The sequence below is a fragment of the Chrysemys picta genome, chromosome 4 (genome assembly GCF_011386835.1).
Source record: "Chrysemys picta bellii isolate R12L10 chromosome 4, ASM1138683v2, whole genome shotgun sequence".
Lineage (NCBI taxonomy): Eukaryota > Metazoa > Chordata > Testudines > Emydidae > Chrysemys > Chrysemys picta.
In genome coordinates, this window is record NC_088794.1 from 134458175 (window position 1) to 134475714 (window position 17540).

At 39.0% G+C, this 17540-nt stretch overlaps 1 protein-coding gene across 10 annotated transcripts in view; it reads left to right on the top strand.

The window, feature by feature from the left end:
• The window catches only part of TRAF3 (TNF receptor associated factor 3), a 101192-nt gene that overhangs the window by 40670 nt on the left and 42982 nt on the right, over positions 1 to 17540 (top strand). For 7 of the 10 annotated variants that reach the window (XM_065593645.1, XM_065593649.1, XM_042858181.2 and 4 more), the window contains 3 exons: positions 4260 to 4370; positions 11085 to 11340; positions 13776 to 13827. In XM_065593645.1, the coding sequence (XP_065449717.1) occupies positions 11102 to 11340; positions 13776 to 13827 (291 nt within the window). In that variant the 5' untranslated portion in view covers positions 4260 to 4370; positions 11085 to 11101. The remainder of the gene's footprint in view (positions 1 to 4259; positions 4371 to 11084; positions 11341 to 13775; positions 13828 to 17540) is intronic. The other 3 variants (XM_024105128.3, XM_065593647.1, XM_024105130.3) reach the window with 1 other exon arrangement.

Here is a 17540-nt window from a genome sequence, read left to right on the forward strand (position 1 = left end):
GGTCCATCTAGACCAGTATCCTGTCTTTCGACAGGGGCCAATGCCAGGTGCTTCAGGGGGAATGAGCAGAACATATAATCAACTGATCCATGTCCTGTCTCCCATTCCCAGCTTCTGGCAAAGAGAGGCTAGGGACACCATCCCTGCCCATTCTGGCTAATAGCCATTGATGGATCTATCCTCCATGAATTTATCTAGTACTTCTTTGAACCCTGTTATAGTCTTGGCCTTCACATCCTCTGGCAAGGAGTTCCACAGGTTGACTCTGCGTTGTGTGAAAAAATACTTCCTTTTGTTTGTTTTAAACTTGTTGCCTATTTAATTTCATTTGGTGACCCCTCAGTTTTGGTGTTATGCGTAAATAAATAACACTTCCTTATTTACTTTCTCCACACCAGTCATGATTTTATAGACCTCTATCATATCCCCACTTAGTCGTCTCTTTTCCAAGCTGAAAAGTCCCAGTCTTATTAATTTCTCCTCATAATGGCAGCTGTTGAATACCGCTAATCATTTTTGTTGCCCTTCTCTGTACCTTTTCCAATTCCAATATATCTTTTTTTGAGAGGGGGCGCTGACATCTGCATGCAGTATTCAAGATGTGGGCATACCATGGATTTATATAGAGGCAATATGATATTTTCTGTCTTATTATCTATCCCTTTCTTAATGATTCCCAACATTCTGTTCGCTTTTTTGACTGCCGCTGCACATTGAGTGTATGTTTTCAGAGAATTATCCACAATGACTCCAAGATCTCTTTCTTGAGTGGTAACAGTTAATTTAGACCCCATCATTTTATATGTGTAGTTGGGATTATGTTTTCCAATGTGCATTACTTTGCATTTATCAACACTGAATTTCATCTGCCATTTTGTTGTCCAGTCACCCAGTTTTGTGAGATCCCTTTGTAACTCTTCGCAGTCTGATTTGGACTTAATTATCTTGAGTAGTTTTGTACCATCTGCAAATTTTGCCACCTCACTGTTTACCCCTTTTTCCAGATCATTTATGAATATGTTGAATAGGACTGGTCCCAGTACAGACTTCTGCGGGACACCATTATTTACCTCTCTCCGTTCTGAAAACTGATCATTATTCCTACCTTTTGTTTCCTATCTTTTAACCAGTTACTGATTCATGAGAGAACCTTCCCTCTAATCTCATGACAGCTTATTTTGCTTAAGAGCCTTTGGTGAGGGACCTTGTCAAAAGCTTTTTGAAAATCTAAATACACTATATCCACAGGATCACCCTTGTCTACATGCATGTTTACCCCCTCAAAGAATTCTAGTAGATTGATGAGGCATAATTTCCCTTTACGAGAACTATATTGGCTCTTCCCCAACGTATCGTGTTTTTTTACTATAGTTTCAGGCAGTTTGCCTGGTACCGAGGTTAGGCTTACCAGCCTGTAATTGCGAGGGTCAAAACTGGAGCCTTTTTAAAAAATTGGTATCACATTAGCTGTCCTCCAGTCATCTGGTACAGAAGCTGATTCAAATAATAGGTTACATACCAGTTAGTAGTTCTGCAATTTAACATTTGAGTTCCTTCAGAACTCTTGGATGAATACCATTTGGTTCTGGTGACTTACTACTATTCAGTTTATCAATTTGTTCCAAAACCTCCTTTAATGGCACCTCAATCTGGGACAGTTCCTCAGAATTGTCACCTAAAAAGAATGTCTCGGGTTTGGGAATCTCCCTCACATCCTCAGCCATGAAGAGCGATGCAAAGAATTCATTTAGTTTCTCTGCAATGGCCTTATCCGTCCTTGAGTGCTCCTTCAGCATCTCGACCATCCAGAGGCCCCACTGGTTGTTTTGCAGGCTTCCTGCTTCTGATGTTCTTAAATTTTTTTTTTTTTGAGTGTTTGGCTAGCAGTTCAAATTCTTTTTTGGCTGTCATAATTATATTTTAACATTTCATTTGCGAGAGTTTATGCTCCTTTCTATTTTCCTCACTAGGATTTAACTTCCACTTTAAAAGGATGCCTTTTTGCCTCTCACTGCTTCTTTTACTTTCTTGTTTAGCCACGGTAGCACTTATTTGGTTCTCTTACTATGTTTTTTTTAAGTTGGGGTATACATTTAAGTTGATCCTCTATTATGGTGTCTTTAAGAAGTTTCCATGAAGCTTGCAGGGATTTCACTTTTGACACCGTACCTTTTAATTTCTGTTTAACTAACTTCCTCATTTTTGTGTCGTTCCCCTTTCTGAAATTAAATGCTACAGTGCTGGGCTTCTGTGGTGTTTTCCCTGCCACAGGGATGTTAAATTTAATATATTATGGTCACTATTACCAAGCGGTTCAGCTGTATTCTTCTCTTGGACCAGATCCTGTGCTTCACGAATCTAGAGTTGCCTCTCCTCTTGTGGGTTCCAGGACTAGCTGCTTCAAGAAGCAGTCATTTAAGGTGTCAAGAAACTTTATCTCTGCATCCCATCCTGACATTATAAACTCATTATTATTGAGTCTTTTATTTTTATAGCTGCTCTAATCTCCCTGAGCATTTCACAGTCACTATCTATACTCATTGAAATTTGAATGCAGATTGGATGCCTATAGAGGTTAGGCACATTTGAAAATCTCACCCTAAATCATTAAATTACAAGGGTTCCCCAAAACCAGGGAAAAAAGATCTGTGATAAATCTACATGTTCTTTTCATCTGTGTATAGGAATTTGAGTTTATATATATTAAACAGAGGAAGATAGAAATAACTCACCCTCTTTTTAATATGAAATGATTTAATAACCAGCATTGATGGTTAGAAATGAGGAAAAATACCATTTTCCCCAAGAACTTTTTAATTTAGCTATATTAGTTGCTGCAGATTTCTCACTTTTGATTGCTTGATCCTACAGATATGATATAAAAATAGGGAATGGTGCTTAAAATATGGCAGTTTCCCAAAACTTTGATTAAATAGAGAGGGGGGTGGGGGAGATTATGCTATAGTAGGGAAACTCTCCCACCAAAAACCTGTTGTTAGTTTAAAAAAAGAAAATCAGTGTATTTTTGTCTTAAACTGAACTTTTGTCTTTTTCCCACTAATACTTGGAATGCAAGGGTAGAGAAAATGCCCCTTTTCATTTATTTATATCTAGTTGTTAGTTAATGTGTAAGTACATTAACACAATTGTATTAGATATGTCAGTTGGGACGATAGCTTTGAAAAGAACATGCACTTTCAAAAATATATGTTTAGTATGAGATTCTGATCCACCTGGTGGAAAATATTTGAGGTTCTGTAAATATTATAGCAAGATAGAACAATGACCTCAGATTGTTTAAAAGACTGTGTGTCATGCCATGGCAGTCGTTTGCTGCTGTTTGAATACTCTTACTGTTGTCCCTGGATTTAATTCCTGATTCTAATTTGTGTGTGATGTTTGCTTAAAGGTTTTTTTTAAACAAGAATTATGACCACCTCAGTGGAAGATCCTTTGGCTTTAGAACTCTTTTCCTCTGACGTGTCCATCATCGCCTAGATATATTTATGCTACAATGCAAGATACTTACATTTTTCTCTGTCTTTTTTCCACTAAATTGTGGGACTTCCAGTTGAATGTCATTTGGATGATGGGTAGGAATGGTGCATGGCAGAATTTTTTATTGTGTATATTTTGTATTGGTGGTAGGATATCGTAGGAATGGTAGTCTACAGTAAGAAATCTTTATAATAAAGAAATCCTCACTTATGCTTGAGGATTCTAGAAGGAAAACGCTAAGCAAAAGATATGTATTCTGCTGTATGTACTGGACCGATGAGAGTGGTGGAAGCATCTCTCTGAATGAAATTTCCTGTCACTTTTTCACTGTAATGAGTTGTAATTGATTATAATGCATATTCTGCCCTGCAGAGACCTCTGTTTGTAAAATATGTAGTCTCCTATTTAGGTTTGCTTCTGAAATTAAAGGTGGAAGAAAATGTGTTTCTATTTAATAAAAAGTGAATGAGGTGCCCTTAAATCCCTGTATAACAGGGAAATATGAAAAAACAAAAATAACTGATAAAATAAGGAATTCTGAAATTTAAGTTAGAAATGTCTTAGCTTGTTCATGGTAACCTTATACTGAAGCAATCTAAGAGTAATTCTTAAAGACTGATATGACTGACATCTGTCAACAAAATTAAAAGGCTAAAAACATCTAGCAATCTGATCATCTGAGATAATTCTGAAAAATAAACACAGTAAAAATCCTATTTTGATTTGAAGTTAAGCTGGTGTCTGTTCTGCTTATTTTGTAGATGAAGGGATCCACATCATTGTTTGAAAGGATACTGCTTCACTGTTCATTTTTCTGTTGTCTTTTGCTTCCTGTCCAAGCTTAGATGTCCTTTTCCTGTTTGGATATAGAGGTATGCTACTGTATTCTGTAGTTTTCAAACTGGGGCACATGAGCTCTTGTTGGGGTATGTGAGAAAAATCCTGTAATGGCAGACAACGCATTTTATATAGTACAACTTAGCATCTAATCAACAACTAGAAACTTGTATGAGGGACTATTTTTATCCAAAATGAAAGTGTATATATAATAAAATTGTTGGCTATAATAATAGTAGTATCCAAGACAACACATTCTAGGACTTGTATGTTGTGTTGTATCCTGTTATCCCTTACAGACCTTTTTATTTTTCTGTTTTCATATTTATATTATGACCCTATTTCATATGGGAGTACATAGTAGACTATGTTATTTGGAAAGGGCTACGCAGCCTAAAAAGTTTGAAAACCACTAAAGAAATTGTATTCTGTTCCAAGCACAAATCTTAAGATTTTGATCAGATAACTTTTTCCTGCCTAAACAGTAACTAAATTAGTCTGTCTTCATTCATTCTCTTCTTTGGTAGTTTAATTATTTAACTGGAACTAATGGTTTTTTTTTTTATTTCTTCTACTTTTGTAACCATTTACAACTGATAGGTTAGTTAAGAAAAATCATTCACATTTCCTTTAAATATTGGAAATATAACTATTCATATTTAGTGCAACTAATCATGGTATCCTTATATAGTTTAGTAAGATGTTTGGTCATTACATGTACCTCCTGTTATAGTTTAAAAGGGCATGAGTAATAAGACCAGGACTTTTAGATCTACATGTATCTGCAATATTCCTATTATTCACTGCATTCTGCAAATAATTGTATTCTTATCCAGTGCCTAAAACACTGGCACCCCAATTTTTATTGAGGCCTTCAGGAGGTACCGTAATAGGATAATATTTTTGAGAGAGATTGTCATGGGTATACACTGTTTCTTGAATATTTTATGGTTAAGAGGCTCTGTATATGAAGGATAAAGAAAATTATTAAAACTTAGTATTGATGTGAATGCAGAATGAATATTTCTACATTGAAAATATTCTTAATATTGCTAGAGGTGACGCACAAAAACATTTTGTATAGATTATTGCTGCATAGAAAGATTTGGCCCCCCCAAGAGGTCTGCATGTCTTAGTCTTGTCATAATTCTCAATATGGGTGTCTTAGCTCAAATGAGAATTACAGAATTGCCCATAGATATTGTTTTCCTCAAAGATTGAGGGTAAATTTGTTTGTAAATAACTGTACCTCCACCTTAATCATCTCTTCTGACCTTTTAAACAGATATTACTTTTATACCTTTTTTTTTTTTTTTGACTGTTAATATCTTTCGTTTTACGGGTGAGAGCTGTTTTCCTTATTTTACCCATTTGTTCCTTGTTTGGGAATCCCCGTGCTTTCCAGCTCCTGGAACACACTTGTGTCAGCAGATAACTTTTGCTTCCAGTTTCTAATCTTTGGTGCTAATATAGGCTTGTAATTATAAAACTATATTTCTTTTGCATGTTCAGGAAGATAGTTCTGTTTGTTCTCGCCATTCATTTTCTTTTTCTTTTATTTTTTTTTTCTTCATTTCAACAATCTGCAGTTCAACCCTTACACAAATAAGCATAAAGTCTGTGCTAGATGTTTGCTAGGGCAGCTTCAAATTAAGGACTCTGAAGCTGGCCCGATGATACACAGTATAGTTTTGAGCAATAAAATGGTATTGCTTAGCAATTAGCTTGGAGATAGAATCTCCTGAATTAGAGCATTACATGATTAAAAGTTACTGATCGAAAGCTACACTCTAGCACATGCCTAAATTTTGTATACAAAGTGGGCCTTTATAGGTTTACATGCTTTTTAAAAACTTAAGGTTAAACAACACAAAATGTGTGAAGTTCAAGCAACAACAGAGTCTAGTTTTTCAGCACATTGAAGACATTGTAGCCCCTGTTTCATTATCTTCCTCCGAAGGCTTCATCTACATGTTGAATCAGAGAAGTGACAAGACAGAGCCTGGTGGAACACCACAAAGGAGAGCCCTCAAAGAGGAAGAGCAGTCTTCCATTTCTATGAGAGGAAAAAGCAGAACTATTTTAAGGCAATTACTTCCACCTCTGCCAAATCCAGCAGAGATGTAAATAGCACCTTGTAGTTGATTGTATCAAAGGTTACTGAAAAATGTAACACAGCTAGCAGACACATCTGATATTGCTGTTTCCATACTTGTCCTGGTCTGAAATGTGATTGTCTGATGTTAAAAGAATGGAAAGTTTCTCCATTACTTATCTTCTTAATTATTTTCTCCAGAAAAGGGAAGTTAGAGGCTGGGTAATAGATAACGATGACACTTGTGTTAAGAAATGGTTTATTGAACAAGAACCATAGTATTGGATCTTTGAGGTTTTGTTGGCAGTTTGCTCTCCCTTTCGGAGACACTAATGATCCCCTCCAAAACTGAGCCCATGTGAGTCATCCGGCTGAGCTCAGCTATACATGCCAGACTGAGTACTTCATCTGGCATGGTGGTGTTTTTATTAATGATTTTACCTCACAATGAGTAGCATGAGTTGAAGTTCCAGGTTATTCTCTGCTGTTGTCCTAGTCGCTACCCCACAGGTCTTGGTACAAGCTACATTCACACATAAATTTTAAAATATAGTTTAGCACCCTGGATTTATGTTGTTGTTTAAGCTCAGCTGCTCAAAGGTTGGAGTCATGTCTGCCCAGATCTTTACTCCTGACTTAAAATTTGATTTGCCCTTGTGAATTAAGTAAGAGCCTCCCACGCCTAAAGGTTTTATTTGTACATCACCTTTTCATGTTGATTTAGTATTATGATAGCTGCAAGTATCTGCAAAATGTAAAATCTGTGTTGGGGACAAAAATGAAAATCCTTATAGTATGGAACTTGCACCAGAATTCTAGTGAGTAAAATGGGATTAGTCATAGAATGACTAGCGGCTCTGTTTTAATTTCTGAAAAATACTGTGCACAGGCATGCTACAGGATTCCAGTTTGTGTTTTCTAATGAAGATCCCTTAAGAATTTGTTCTTGAAACAGCTGTCACTTTAATGGAGTGATAAGGTGCACAGGAAAACTGAGATATCCGTTGTTGCTCTTAACTTCAGGGGTTCTGTTTTCTGGAAGTCTGCTTCTTTGTACTGTGGGTGCAATAGTAACTTACCTAGATGGAACCTTGTGCCTGAAATTTACATCTCCTTTGAAAAATTTGCTTAGTGTATGTAAACTGAGTCCTTCCGTTAAAGTTCGCCCAAATGAAAAAAGGCACCATGATCTGTAGGGGCGTATATAAACAAAAATGTAGTGCCAAATTTTCAAAAGCTGAGATCTGTGTATTACCCACATTTGTGTTTACCTCTAATTGCATATGCACCTAGCTAATGCATATGCAGGTGAAAGTACCCCCATGCATGCAATTAGTCAGTTCGAGCACCTAATGTGAAGTATTCATATGAATTCCCTGCCCTTTTGAAATACAGTCCTTATAGTATAATAAAGTGCTTGTCAATGTGCTTTTAAATCCGTTCTGTGTTTATTACTGTAGTGCTTTGTGGATGGTTTCAACTGTTTTGCTTTGTAAGAATTTTCTAGTTTAGTGTGCTAGAGAAGAGAATTCTTCACCCAGTTGGCTACCAGATGCTGAACGTTTTTAGCTTTTCATGTATGACAAACTTTCTTGAAAAAAGGCAAAAAATATCTCACTGTCAAGAGAGTTACCTGGCAAGATACTGTTTACTGGAATGTTACTGATAATTTTCTTTGAAGAGATGTCCAATATATGTCATTTCACAAAGTGGAGTCCTGTGGGGCCTTGTGTAGATATATCAGTATGAAGTCTCATTTGCCAGCTGACAATCCAGCCTTCAAGCAGATTCATATCTCTATGAAACTGTCACCTGCTGCTTGTTCTATGTTCAATATGCATTACCGGTTGAATCTTGAATATTACCTCTTTTCCCCCCTTGTTGTGGCTAATTGCTCAGTTCTTGGTGAAGCAAAAGTACTATTTAGGTTTTAGAACATCTTCATTTAGTTTTATTTCTTCCCTTCATTGGGATACCATTTTTTGTGCATTAAACCCTGATTGCCTGTTCTCCATTGTTTTTCTTTACCATTCTACTGCTCCTGTTTGTAGAGCTCTGTTCTCCTGGGCTTCCTAACTGGTGGACTGCTTCTTCAGTATCAACTTCAGTGGCTCCTTTTCCCAACTCCTTCCCGCATTCAGATCTTTCTTTGGGCACTCTCCAGGGTTCAGCCCTCTCCTCTTTTTATCTTTTGGTGATCTCATCCTCTTGCATGGTTTCAGCAACCACCTCCAGACAGATAGGTCCTAAATTCACACTGATCTCACCTCCTTCTGTCCAGCAGTGTATCTTCAACTGTACTGCTCACTAATCAAAAAGAGACTCCCAAACTGAACTTTTCTCACCTTTAAAACTCTTCTATCCTTCTTGTCTCAGACTCTGAACTTCAGTTACCTCTGACTTTCTTCTTATTCTCATCCACATAACCACCCTCATGGAGTCCTGGCACTTTCCTTTTCAGTATCACCACAGTCTGCTCATTCTTCATTATGCCTGCTGCTGAAACCCTTGCCAGGCCTTGTTGTTCTCTTGGCTTGATTACAGCCCTATTCACTATGTTGGGCAATCCAGGTTTGCTCTCCACAGAGTTCTGGTGCAAGTCTTCTAGTTCTCATCCAACACACACTGTCTCTCTTTCCTCCTTGATACCTCTTCAAATCATGTTTTACCAAGACACCAGGCCCTCTGATATCTGAAGAACACTTCAGTGCAGCAGACTTGGTCTGGTTTCTTTATACTCCAGTTATTCTAGAAACTAGTATTTGAATAAGAGCTCTTTCTCCCATACCATGCAATCTTCTGTTTAATTCTGCAATTAAGTTATATGTAGGTGTTTGCTGCTGCACTGTTGCCAGGTGAATTGTGAGGTTGTAAATTCAAAAATGGACTACAAGGAACCTTTGTTTAATCACAAATATAAATATCATATTTAACAAAAGGAACTAGGAAATCATAAATAGCACGTGCAGGTATAAAGTAAATTTTGTTTTTATGGGGTTGTTTGCAGTGTGGTATATTTGAAATTGAAGGTATATTACTGCCATTGTAGTTGGTGGAGATACACTAGTGTATAAGAGAGGAGAATTGGGCCCCTTTCAATTTAAGGAAGGTGAAATACATGAGTAACCACAAGGGTTCATTTCTAATAGAAGTGGTTAGGAGATACCCATGTACTTTTACCAAAAGTTCATTCATATTTCAGATACTAGTTACCCTCTGATTCTGCGTGGTAGAAAGATTCCATGTTGATAACCATGTATACATCATTCCTGTAAATAAGCAGGTACTCTTTAATGCCCAGTTACACTATTTCCTGTATTTGCCTAGGTTCTCCATTAACATCTCTTGATTTTTGGTGCACAAGATAGGTTGGGAAACTATATTTAAAGCATTTTTAAATTGAATAAATATATTCTCCCTTCAGTTGTTCTGCCAATTCTTCGTACACTGACCTTACAGTATCACAATCTCTGCCATAATAGATACAGTAATTCAGTCAACTGTGTTAATTCTTTCCTGAACAGGCCAATTGTGCTGCATTCCGCTACATTAACAGAGCAGTCACTTTATGTGGACCTGTTTCCTCTGGGGAGTGGACTTGTACCACCTGATCTCTTTCCCTTGGAAATGCAGGTTGAAAAGCTTGGATGGTGTTTGAGATAATAAAAATATGGGTTTTCACCTGTATTCAGACAAATTCTGGCTTGCACTGTGTCAGTGCCCCAGGCCTAAGGGCTTGGCTACACTGGTGCTTTACAGTGCTGCAACTTTCTCGCTCAGGGGTGTGAAAAAACACCGCCCTGAGCGCAGCAAGTTACAGCGCTGTAAAGCGCCAGTGTCCCAGCGCTGTAAATTAATCCCCTCGTGGAGGTGGAGTATCTGCAGCGCTGGGAGAGCTCTCTCCCAGCACTCATGCACGACCACATTCGCACTTCAAAGCGCTGCCGCGGGAGCGCTCCCGCGGCAGCACTTTGAGGTTTTGAGTGTAGCCATGGCCTAAAATGCAACAGAAAAGCCAGAACAGTGGAGGAGTCCATTCCATGAGCCCTGTGCTGTGTGATGCAGAGCTCTGCTGTGATCTGGTGCTGCTCATCAGAGAGGAGTAATGTTGATGGGCCAAGGGTGTGGCCAAGTGGTTCTATGCACATTGTGGATCCACTGTTCCCAAACTCCTACACTGAGGGCAGAGGCAGACTGCATCTGCTGCTTCTTGCCGCAGCCAGTAGTGGTGCTTGTGGCCTAGCAGTGCAGGTACTGGGGACATTTCTGGCAGAATGAAAGGAGGAATGTGTGTCTTTCACTACTCCCTCTGCACAAATCCCAGTGTGTTTTCCACAGGTAATTAAGGTTTTGCTCACAAGACCAGTATTTGGCTCTTAGCCTTTTAGAGCCCTTGAAAAAGGAACAATATTTTTACAAATTTACCACATTTTAATATTTTATGCAAATATGCTAACTTTGCCTATCTATGTTCATATGTGCACCTGCATTTTTATATTTGTGTATGTAAATGTGTATAGAGAAACTAATCATTTTTTTACAGCTATTACAAATGTTTGTAGAAAGATGAAAGTATGTGTATGCCTATATACACTGATGAGTTATTGTTAGAGCTGTAGAGCGCTATGCCTTATGCTTTTTTTTTCTTTCACAGAAATTACCTATTACAATATGGACACCAGTAAAAAGACAGAACCCCCTGTGTCTGTAGAAATGGTACAACAAAGGGCGAACCCTGATCACACTCCAGGATCAATTTATGTTCCAGAACAAGGCGGTTACAAAGAGAGATTTGTAAACACAGTGGAGGACAAATATAAATGTGAAAAGTGTCATCTCATATTGTGCAATCCTAAACAGACGGAATGTGGCCACAGATTCTGTGAAACCTGCATTAATGCATTGTTAAGGTACGTGTTTCTTACTGTGTTAAAAATGTTAATACGATTGAAAATTCAGGTTAAACAAATGTCTTATTTTTCCATCTTGTCTTGCATGTAAATTTTTTTTAGCAATTTAAAGATTATAGGGCCTGAGATAGAGTGCAAAATAACAAATTAATTTAATAGTTTATTTTTTCATAAGAATGCTGAGTTATGCAACTATTCATGGTAACATGAGAATAAAAATGCAGCTGTTATTTTTAAAAGTAAAAATCTAGCTTTTTAGTAATACCTGACAATTTAAATATGTTTCATTTGCATCTCATCTCTGATACGTTGCTGCTGATGGTATTCGGTACACGTTAGTTCGAGTTTTGAAATAACGATAAATGCATAGCACTTAGCATGTTCAAAATATTGCACAAACTTTAATCCGAGCAGCATACCTGTGGGGTAGATATTTAGTAATATCCTCTTTTTATTGATGGGAAACTTGCAGCAGAGGAAAGAAGTGAGTTGCCCCAGGCCACCCCCTTCACCAGGAATGGAGCAGAAATAGAATTTGGGAGTTTTCTTCCCTCTACTTATTCCCCATAACTATTCTGGCTCGGTGTATGCAACAGACTATATTTCATTGTGGAAATATAGCCTTGTTTCAGAGGTTGAGTGTGCAGGGCTAATGGAGTTAGATACATTTAAGTAACAAATCCTTTTCTCTCTCCTATTCAGTGCATCAAATTTATAATAGGAAAAAGAGTTGTTGTGATACATATATTATTTTCTGATAAATTGCTGTTTGTGCTAAGAAATCTAGTAATTTTTCTGAATATACATTTTTAGGAAGCAGTCGTCTGTGGTTAATAACAGATATTAGTTACAAATATTTCACATCCACTGTCAACATACAGTTAAGTACACACTGATTATATGCTAGTGAGCTGTGCACTCTCAGGGTCATCTGAGGAGAAACTTCAGTGAAGCTATCTGCTCAGTATGCAGCAGTAGTTTAAAAGAGCAAATAGGATGCTTGAGTGCATTCAATAAAAGCTAGAAAATGATGACCTTGTATCACACCGTATATACCCTCATGTGGAATACCGTCTCCAATTTTGTTCACCTCGCCTTAAGAAAAATATTGACGATATTGAAGCTGTGAGGCAATGAAGATACTCAGAAGCATGTTGAGATTTACATACCATGTGCAATTACAAGGAGTAGGATTAGTTAATTGGGATGGGGTGGGATTTGATTGGAATATTCAACCTGAATGACAGCAACAGTTGATCAGTCATTCCTTTAGCGACCCATAATATTATTAACAGCAATAACTTATTTATACTGTACAAGTCACTTTATAAAAATAGAATAATTTACCTGTTCTACAAGAGATTACAATCCAAGCACAAATAAAGCAACTGTACAAATAAGGGATGGAATAGGGATTAATAATCGAGGGAAAATTACTGGGAGAAGTGTGTGTGTGTGTGTGTGCGCGGGGGGAGGGGTGTGAGGTAAATTTAGGTTTCCTTTAAATAATATTTCATGGCCTATATAATCATGCTGTAGAATTTACTGACATAGGAGATTGAGTCAAATTATGCCTGGCTTTTTAAAAAGAGCTAGGTATGTAATAGACACTAATAATCGTTTTGTCTATGCATGCTGAAATACTGAGAGGTAACCAGAGCTGCTGGATCAGGCGTGCTGTAAAACAGGGCTTTGGAGCGGAGCCCGGAGCTGGAGCGCGGAGCAGCTCCGGAGCAGTGGAGCTGCAGGTTTTTGCCTGGAGCGGGAGCGGAGCCGGAGCACAGCCCAAAGCCCTGCTGTAGAAGTTAAGAATGGATGTTATTTTTTCCATGTAAAGCATTGAACAATTGGCTGGAAGCATTATGGTGGTGGTTGTTTTCTTTTTTCCTTCCTTTGGAATGCCAGGTACAATCCCCCAGGCTGAATGGACCAATGGTTTCATCCATTATGGCTGTTCATATTGTTCCCATACTTTATGGTGTATAAACGCATCTAAATTGATCTTTGTATCTTATGAAGAAATAAGTAGATGTTTAAAATGACTATATTCAGGACTATCACAACAAGAAAGAAGAAAAATCCTGGCAAAGGAAGTCTGTACTTCATTTTATGCTGCTATTAAATACAGTTTTTTTAATAGTTAAAAAAGAATTCCATTGTAAGTGGAAGTTGAATTCAACTATTTACTCAGTTTTCAAATTCTCTTAAAGGATTATTTTATATTTTGTTTTCTTTAATGTTAGCAGTATTTGTTCCATTTGATTCTATACTAACTTTCATTGAGCTATACTTTCTTAATCATTAATATTTTTAAATACTTTGAGCAATTATAATTAAACAAGACGCCTTTGATTTACTAGCACCAATCTAAAACCTGATAAATACAGAAAATTCAAAGTGGGATAGAAAATAATTTGTCTGTTTTTTCTCTCCAGTTCTTCTAATCCAAAATGTACAGCGTGTCAAGAGAACATAGTTAAAGATAAGGTATTGTTGTTAAAATAGTCTCTTATTCCTAATATTCAATTGCTATGATTTATTTAAAATGTGTTTTTTCTACTTTGCAGAAATCTTTTTTTTTTTTTAAAGCGCTATAATGCTGTCTTGGGGAAAAAAATTTATTGTACAACTTGAGCCTCGTATGTCTTACATCATGCTAAAGTAGTAACCATACAGGATTGGAAGCCTTTATGCTGGTCGATCCTGGAGCCTCTGCCATTCGATCACGATCTCCAGGCAGCTAAAAGTCGTCTCCGATCCTGACCGAATGGCCCCGAGTTCCTCCGAGCTCACCCGAGTGCCACTCCAGGTGAATCAGTCGAGGAGCTGATCTTGGTCTGGCGCAGCGGGGCTCAGGCCCGCCGTGGCCCCACACCGCTCCCAGAAGTGACTGGCTGCTGGCATGTCTCTGCAGCCCCTGGAGGGGAGGGGGCAGCGGGTCTCCATGTGCTGCCCGCGCTCACAAGCACTGCCCCTGCAGCTCTTATTGGCTGGGAACCGAGCTGCAGGGATGGTGCTGGGGGCGGGGACAACACACAGAGCCACCTCCCCCGCACCCCGCCCTGGGGGTGCTTCTGGGAGCAGCATGGGGCCAAAGCAGGCAGGAAGCCTGCCTGAGCCCCGCTGCACCACCTACCAGGAGTTGTCTGTGGTAAGCATCTCCCGGCCAGAGCCTGCACCTCGCACCCCCTCCCCTGCCCCAGCCCAGAGCCCCCTCCTGCATCCAAACTCCTTCCCACACCCCTCACCCCCTCCTGCACGCCAACACTCTGCCACAGCTCGGAGTTCCCTCTTGCACCCAAACTCCCTCCCAGAGCCCACACCCCTCACCCCCTTTTGCACCCCAACACTCTGCCCTAGCCTGGTGTCCCCTCCTGCACCCAAACTCCCTCCCAGAACTTGCACCCCACCCCCTGCCCCAGGCTCAACCAATGCATACCCCACAATTGAGAATGTTACACTGATTTATGACAATCTCTGAAGGATTTTGGATCTGTAAACCACAAATGACTCAAGTAAAAAGTAAAACTCATGAAATGTCCAGTGGATTCTATGAGATTAGGTGCAGTGTGACCAAATGGCCCCTGCACCCAAACTTCCTCCCCGAACGTACCCCCCTCATTCCTGCACTCCAACCCCCTGCCCCAGGTTCAGCCAAGAGCCCCTCCCACACTCTGAACCCCTCGGCCCTAGCCCAGAGCCTACACTCCCTCCCGCACCCCTGCCCCAGCCTGGTGAAAGTGAGTGAGGGTGGGGGATAGCGAATGACAGAGGGAGCGGGGAATGGAGTGAATGGGATGGCGCTTTGGGGAAAGGGGCGGGGTAGATCCTGGATTGATCTTAAATTCAAAAAGTGATCTTGTGCGTAAAAAGGTTGGAGACCACTGCTTTATGTGCACAGGTTATTTCATTGAGATCCTTTTTTCCATTTTTTCACCCACACTTTAAACAGGTTATTGACTACGTAATTTTTCATCAGTGTAAAAGAAAGTTCTTTTTGAATAGTAATTACCGTTTATTCAGTTCCGACACCTTGATTATCAAAGCTTTGAGATGAGTTCTATGCTGATGTAGGTACTCCCTTACTCTCAAGAGAGAGATGTTGGATATATCAGTCTCTCCGTAGCCTTTTCACAAAATTGTTCTCTTCCAGGATGCAGAGAGCTCTGCAGAGTGCTGTGTTGTAGACAGTGTAGCTAGCTATACAGGGTATCTTCCTATCACTGCGACCCCTTAGTAGAAACACATCTGTTGCACTTAGGTTTAGGTCTTCTGCAGTGGCATTCCTCCCATTTAATGACCTCTATATCCAATTTCCTGTATCTATAAGTTAAATCAGATTTTTATTTTTTATTTTAAAAATAGCTTTTGTGCAAGACTCAGTTCATCTTGTTACCTCATCCCTACAGTCATTTTGTTTTGTGTACCATAGAGATTATGAGGTGTCTGGGGCAGGGATTGTCATCTGTTGTTACTTCTCCGAACAGTGCCAAGCACAATGGAGCTCTGATGTGGTTGCCGTGCTGGGGTTCCTAGTTGCTGCTATCAAGCAGATAATTTATAATAATAATAAAAATGTCCAGCCAGGTCATCACCTTAAGGTAACATTCCCCCTTACCTCTTCCACCTAAAAAACCCCAGACAGACAGACACCTGGCTATATATGCTGGGAAACCTGGCTACATATGCTGGTACCTTCAACTTTTCCTACCAGCACAGGGGGAGGAAACTAAGGAGAACGTGGATTATTGAACACATACCAGACTTACTGTGGAAGTCATGACTATTTTCTGTAAAACTGAAATTCCACACGAACTTCTGCTTTCACAAAATGGAACGGCCCAAAGGTTTTACAGAACTGTCGAAACATCTTGTAAAATTATTCAAAAATCTCTTTCCATTATCTTTATTATGATATGCAAAACTACAGCCTCTTTAAATTGTTTATGAATTATTTTGGAAAAAAATTACAAAAATCCATGTTACATAGATTTGTGTGAGGAAAAAGTGCCAGCTCATTAAACTTAACCCGGTGTCCGAAAAGCATACAAAAATCTTTTTGCTTCATCTCCCTATCGCAGTGAAGATTCTGTGATCCGAATTTTGCTTTAATTTTATTACTGTTGCAGTAGGCGAAATAATTCTCATGCAACTACAGTAGAACGTCAAAGTTACAAACACCTCGGGAATGGAGGTTGTTCATAACCCTGAAATGTTCAGAACTCTGAACAAAACATTATGGTTGCTCTTTCAAAAGTTTACAACTGAACATTGACTCAATGCAGCTTTGAAACTTTACTATGCAGAAGAAAAATGCAGCTTTCCCTTTATATTTTTAGTAGTTTACATTTAACAGAGCACTGTACTGTATTTTCTTTCTTTCTTTTTTTTTTTTTGGTCTGGTCTTCTCTCTGCTGCTGCTTGATTGCATACTTCCAGTTCCAAATAAGGGGTGTGATTGACCGGTCAGTTCATAATTCTGGTAACTCTGAAGTTCTACTATTGTATGTTCTCTCTGCAGTACTGACAGCATTATAAGCTTGCTTTCCCAGTAAAGTAGCCAGAGGTGTTGGCAAACTGCAACTGACTAAAAGATTGTACTCTTTCCTATTGGACGCAGAACTAACCATAATTATCCATGTATTCATGATCTCCAGACCTGCTGTATTGCAACTTGTATCTAGGAATGAAGCCACACCCAGTTTTCTTTTCTTTTTTAAAAATAGTATCCATAGCATACAGTGTAGCAACCTCTTGTATTAATTCAGATTGCTGGGAGCATGTTACTCTGCTGTTTTCTTTCTGCCCTGTCTTCCAAGTGAATACAGAGTTCACTTCACTGTCTCTGTATTGATGTTCCAAGCCCTTGATGGAATTGTTCCTGATAGCTGAGATGTCACCTCTCCCTCCACAACCCCAAACAACAGCTGTGTTCCACTGGGAATGAAACTGTTGCCCAATAAGTAGAGGCTTGCAAGATACTGACCTTTCACAGGAGCCAGCCTAAGCTGTGGAACTCATACCTGTAAAAGATAGGAAAGACCACTGACATCGCTGGGTTAAGAACTAAATGCAAAAGTCCTCTCTTTAACAAAGCCCATGTACTCATATGTTCTATATATGGACACACTAATGAAGCTATATCTTCAATAGAATAGGAAGGAAGAAAAAGAATAGTGTTTACTTGGATACTATGGTTT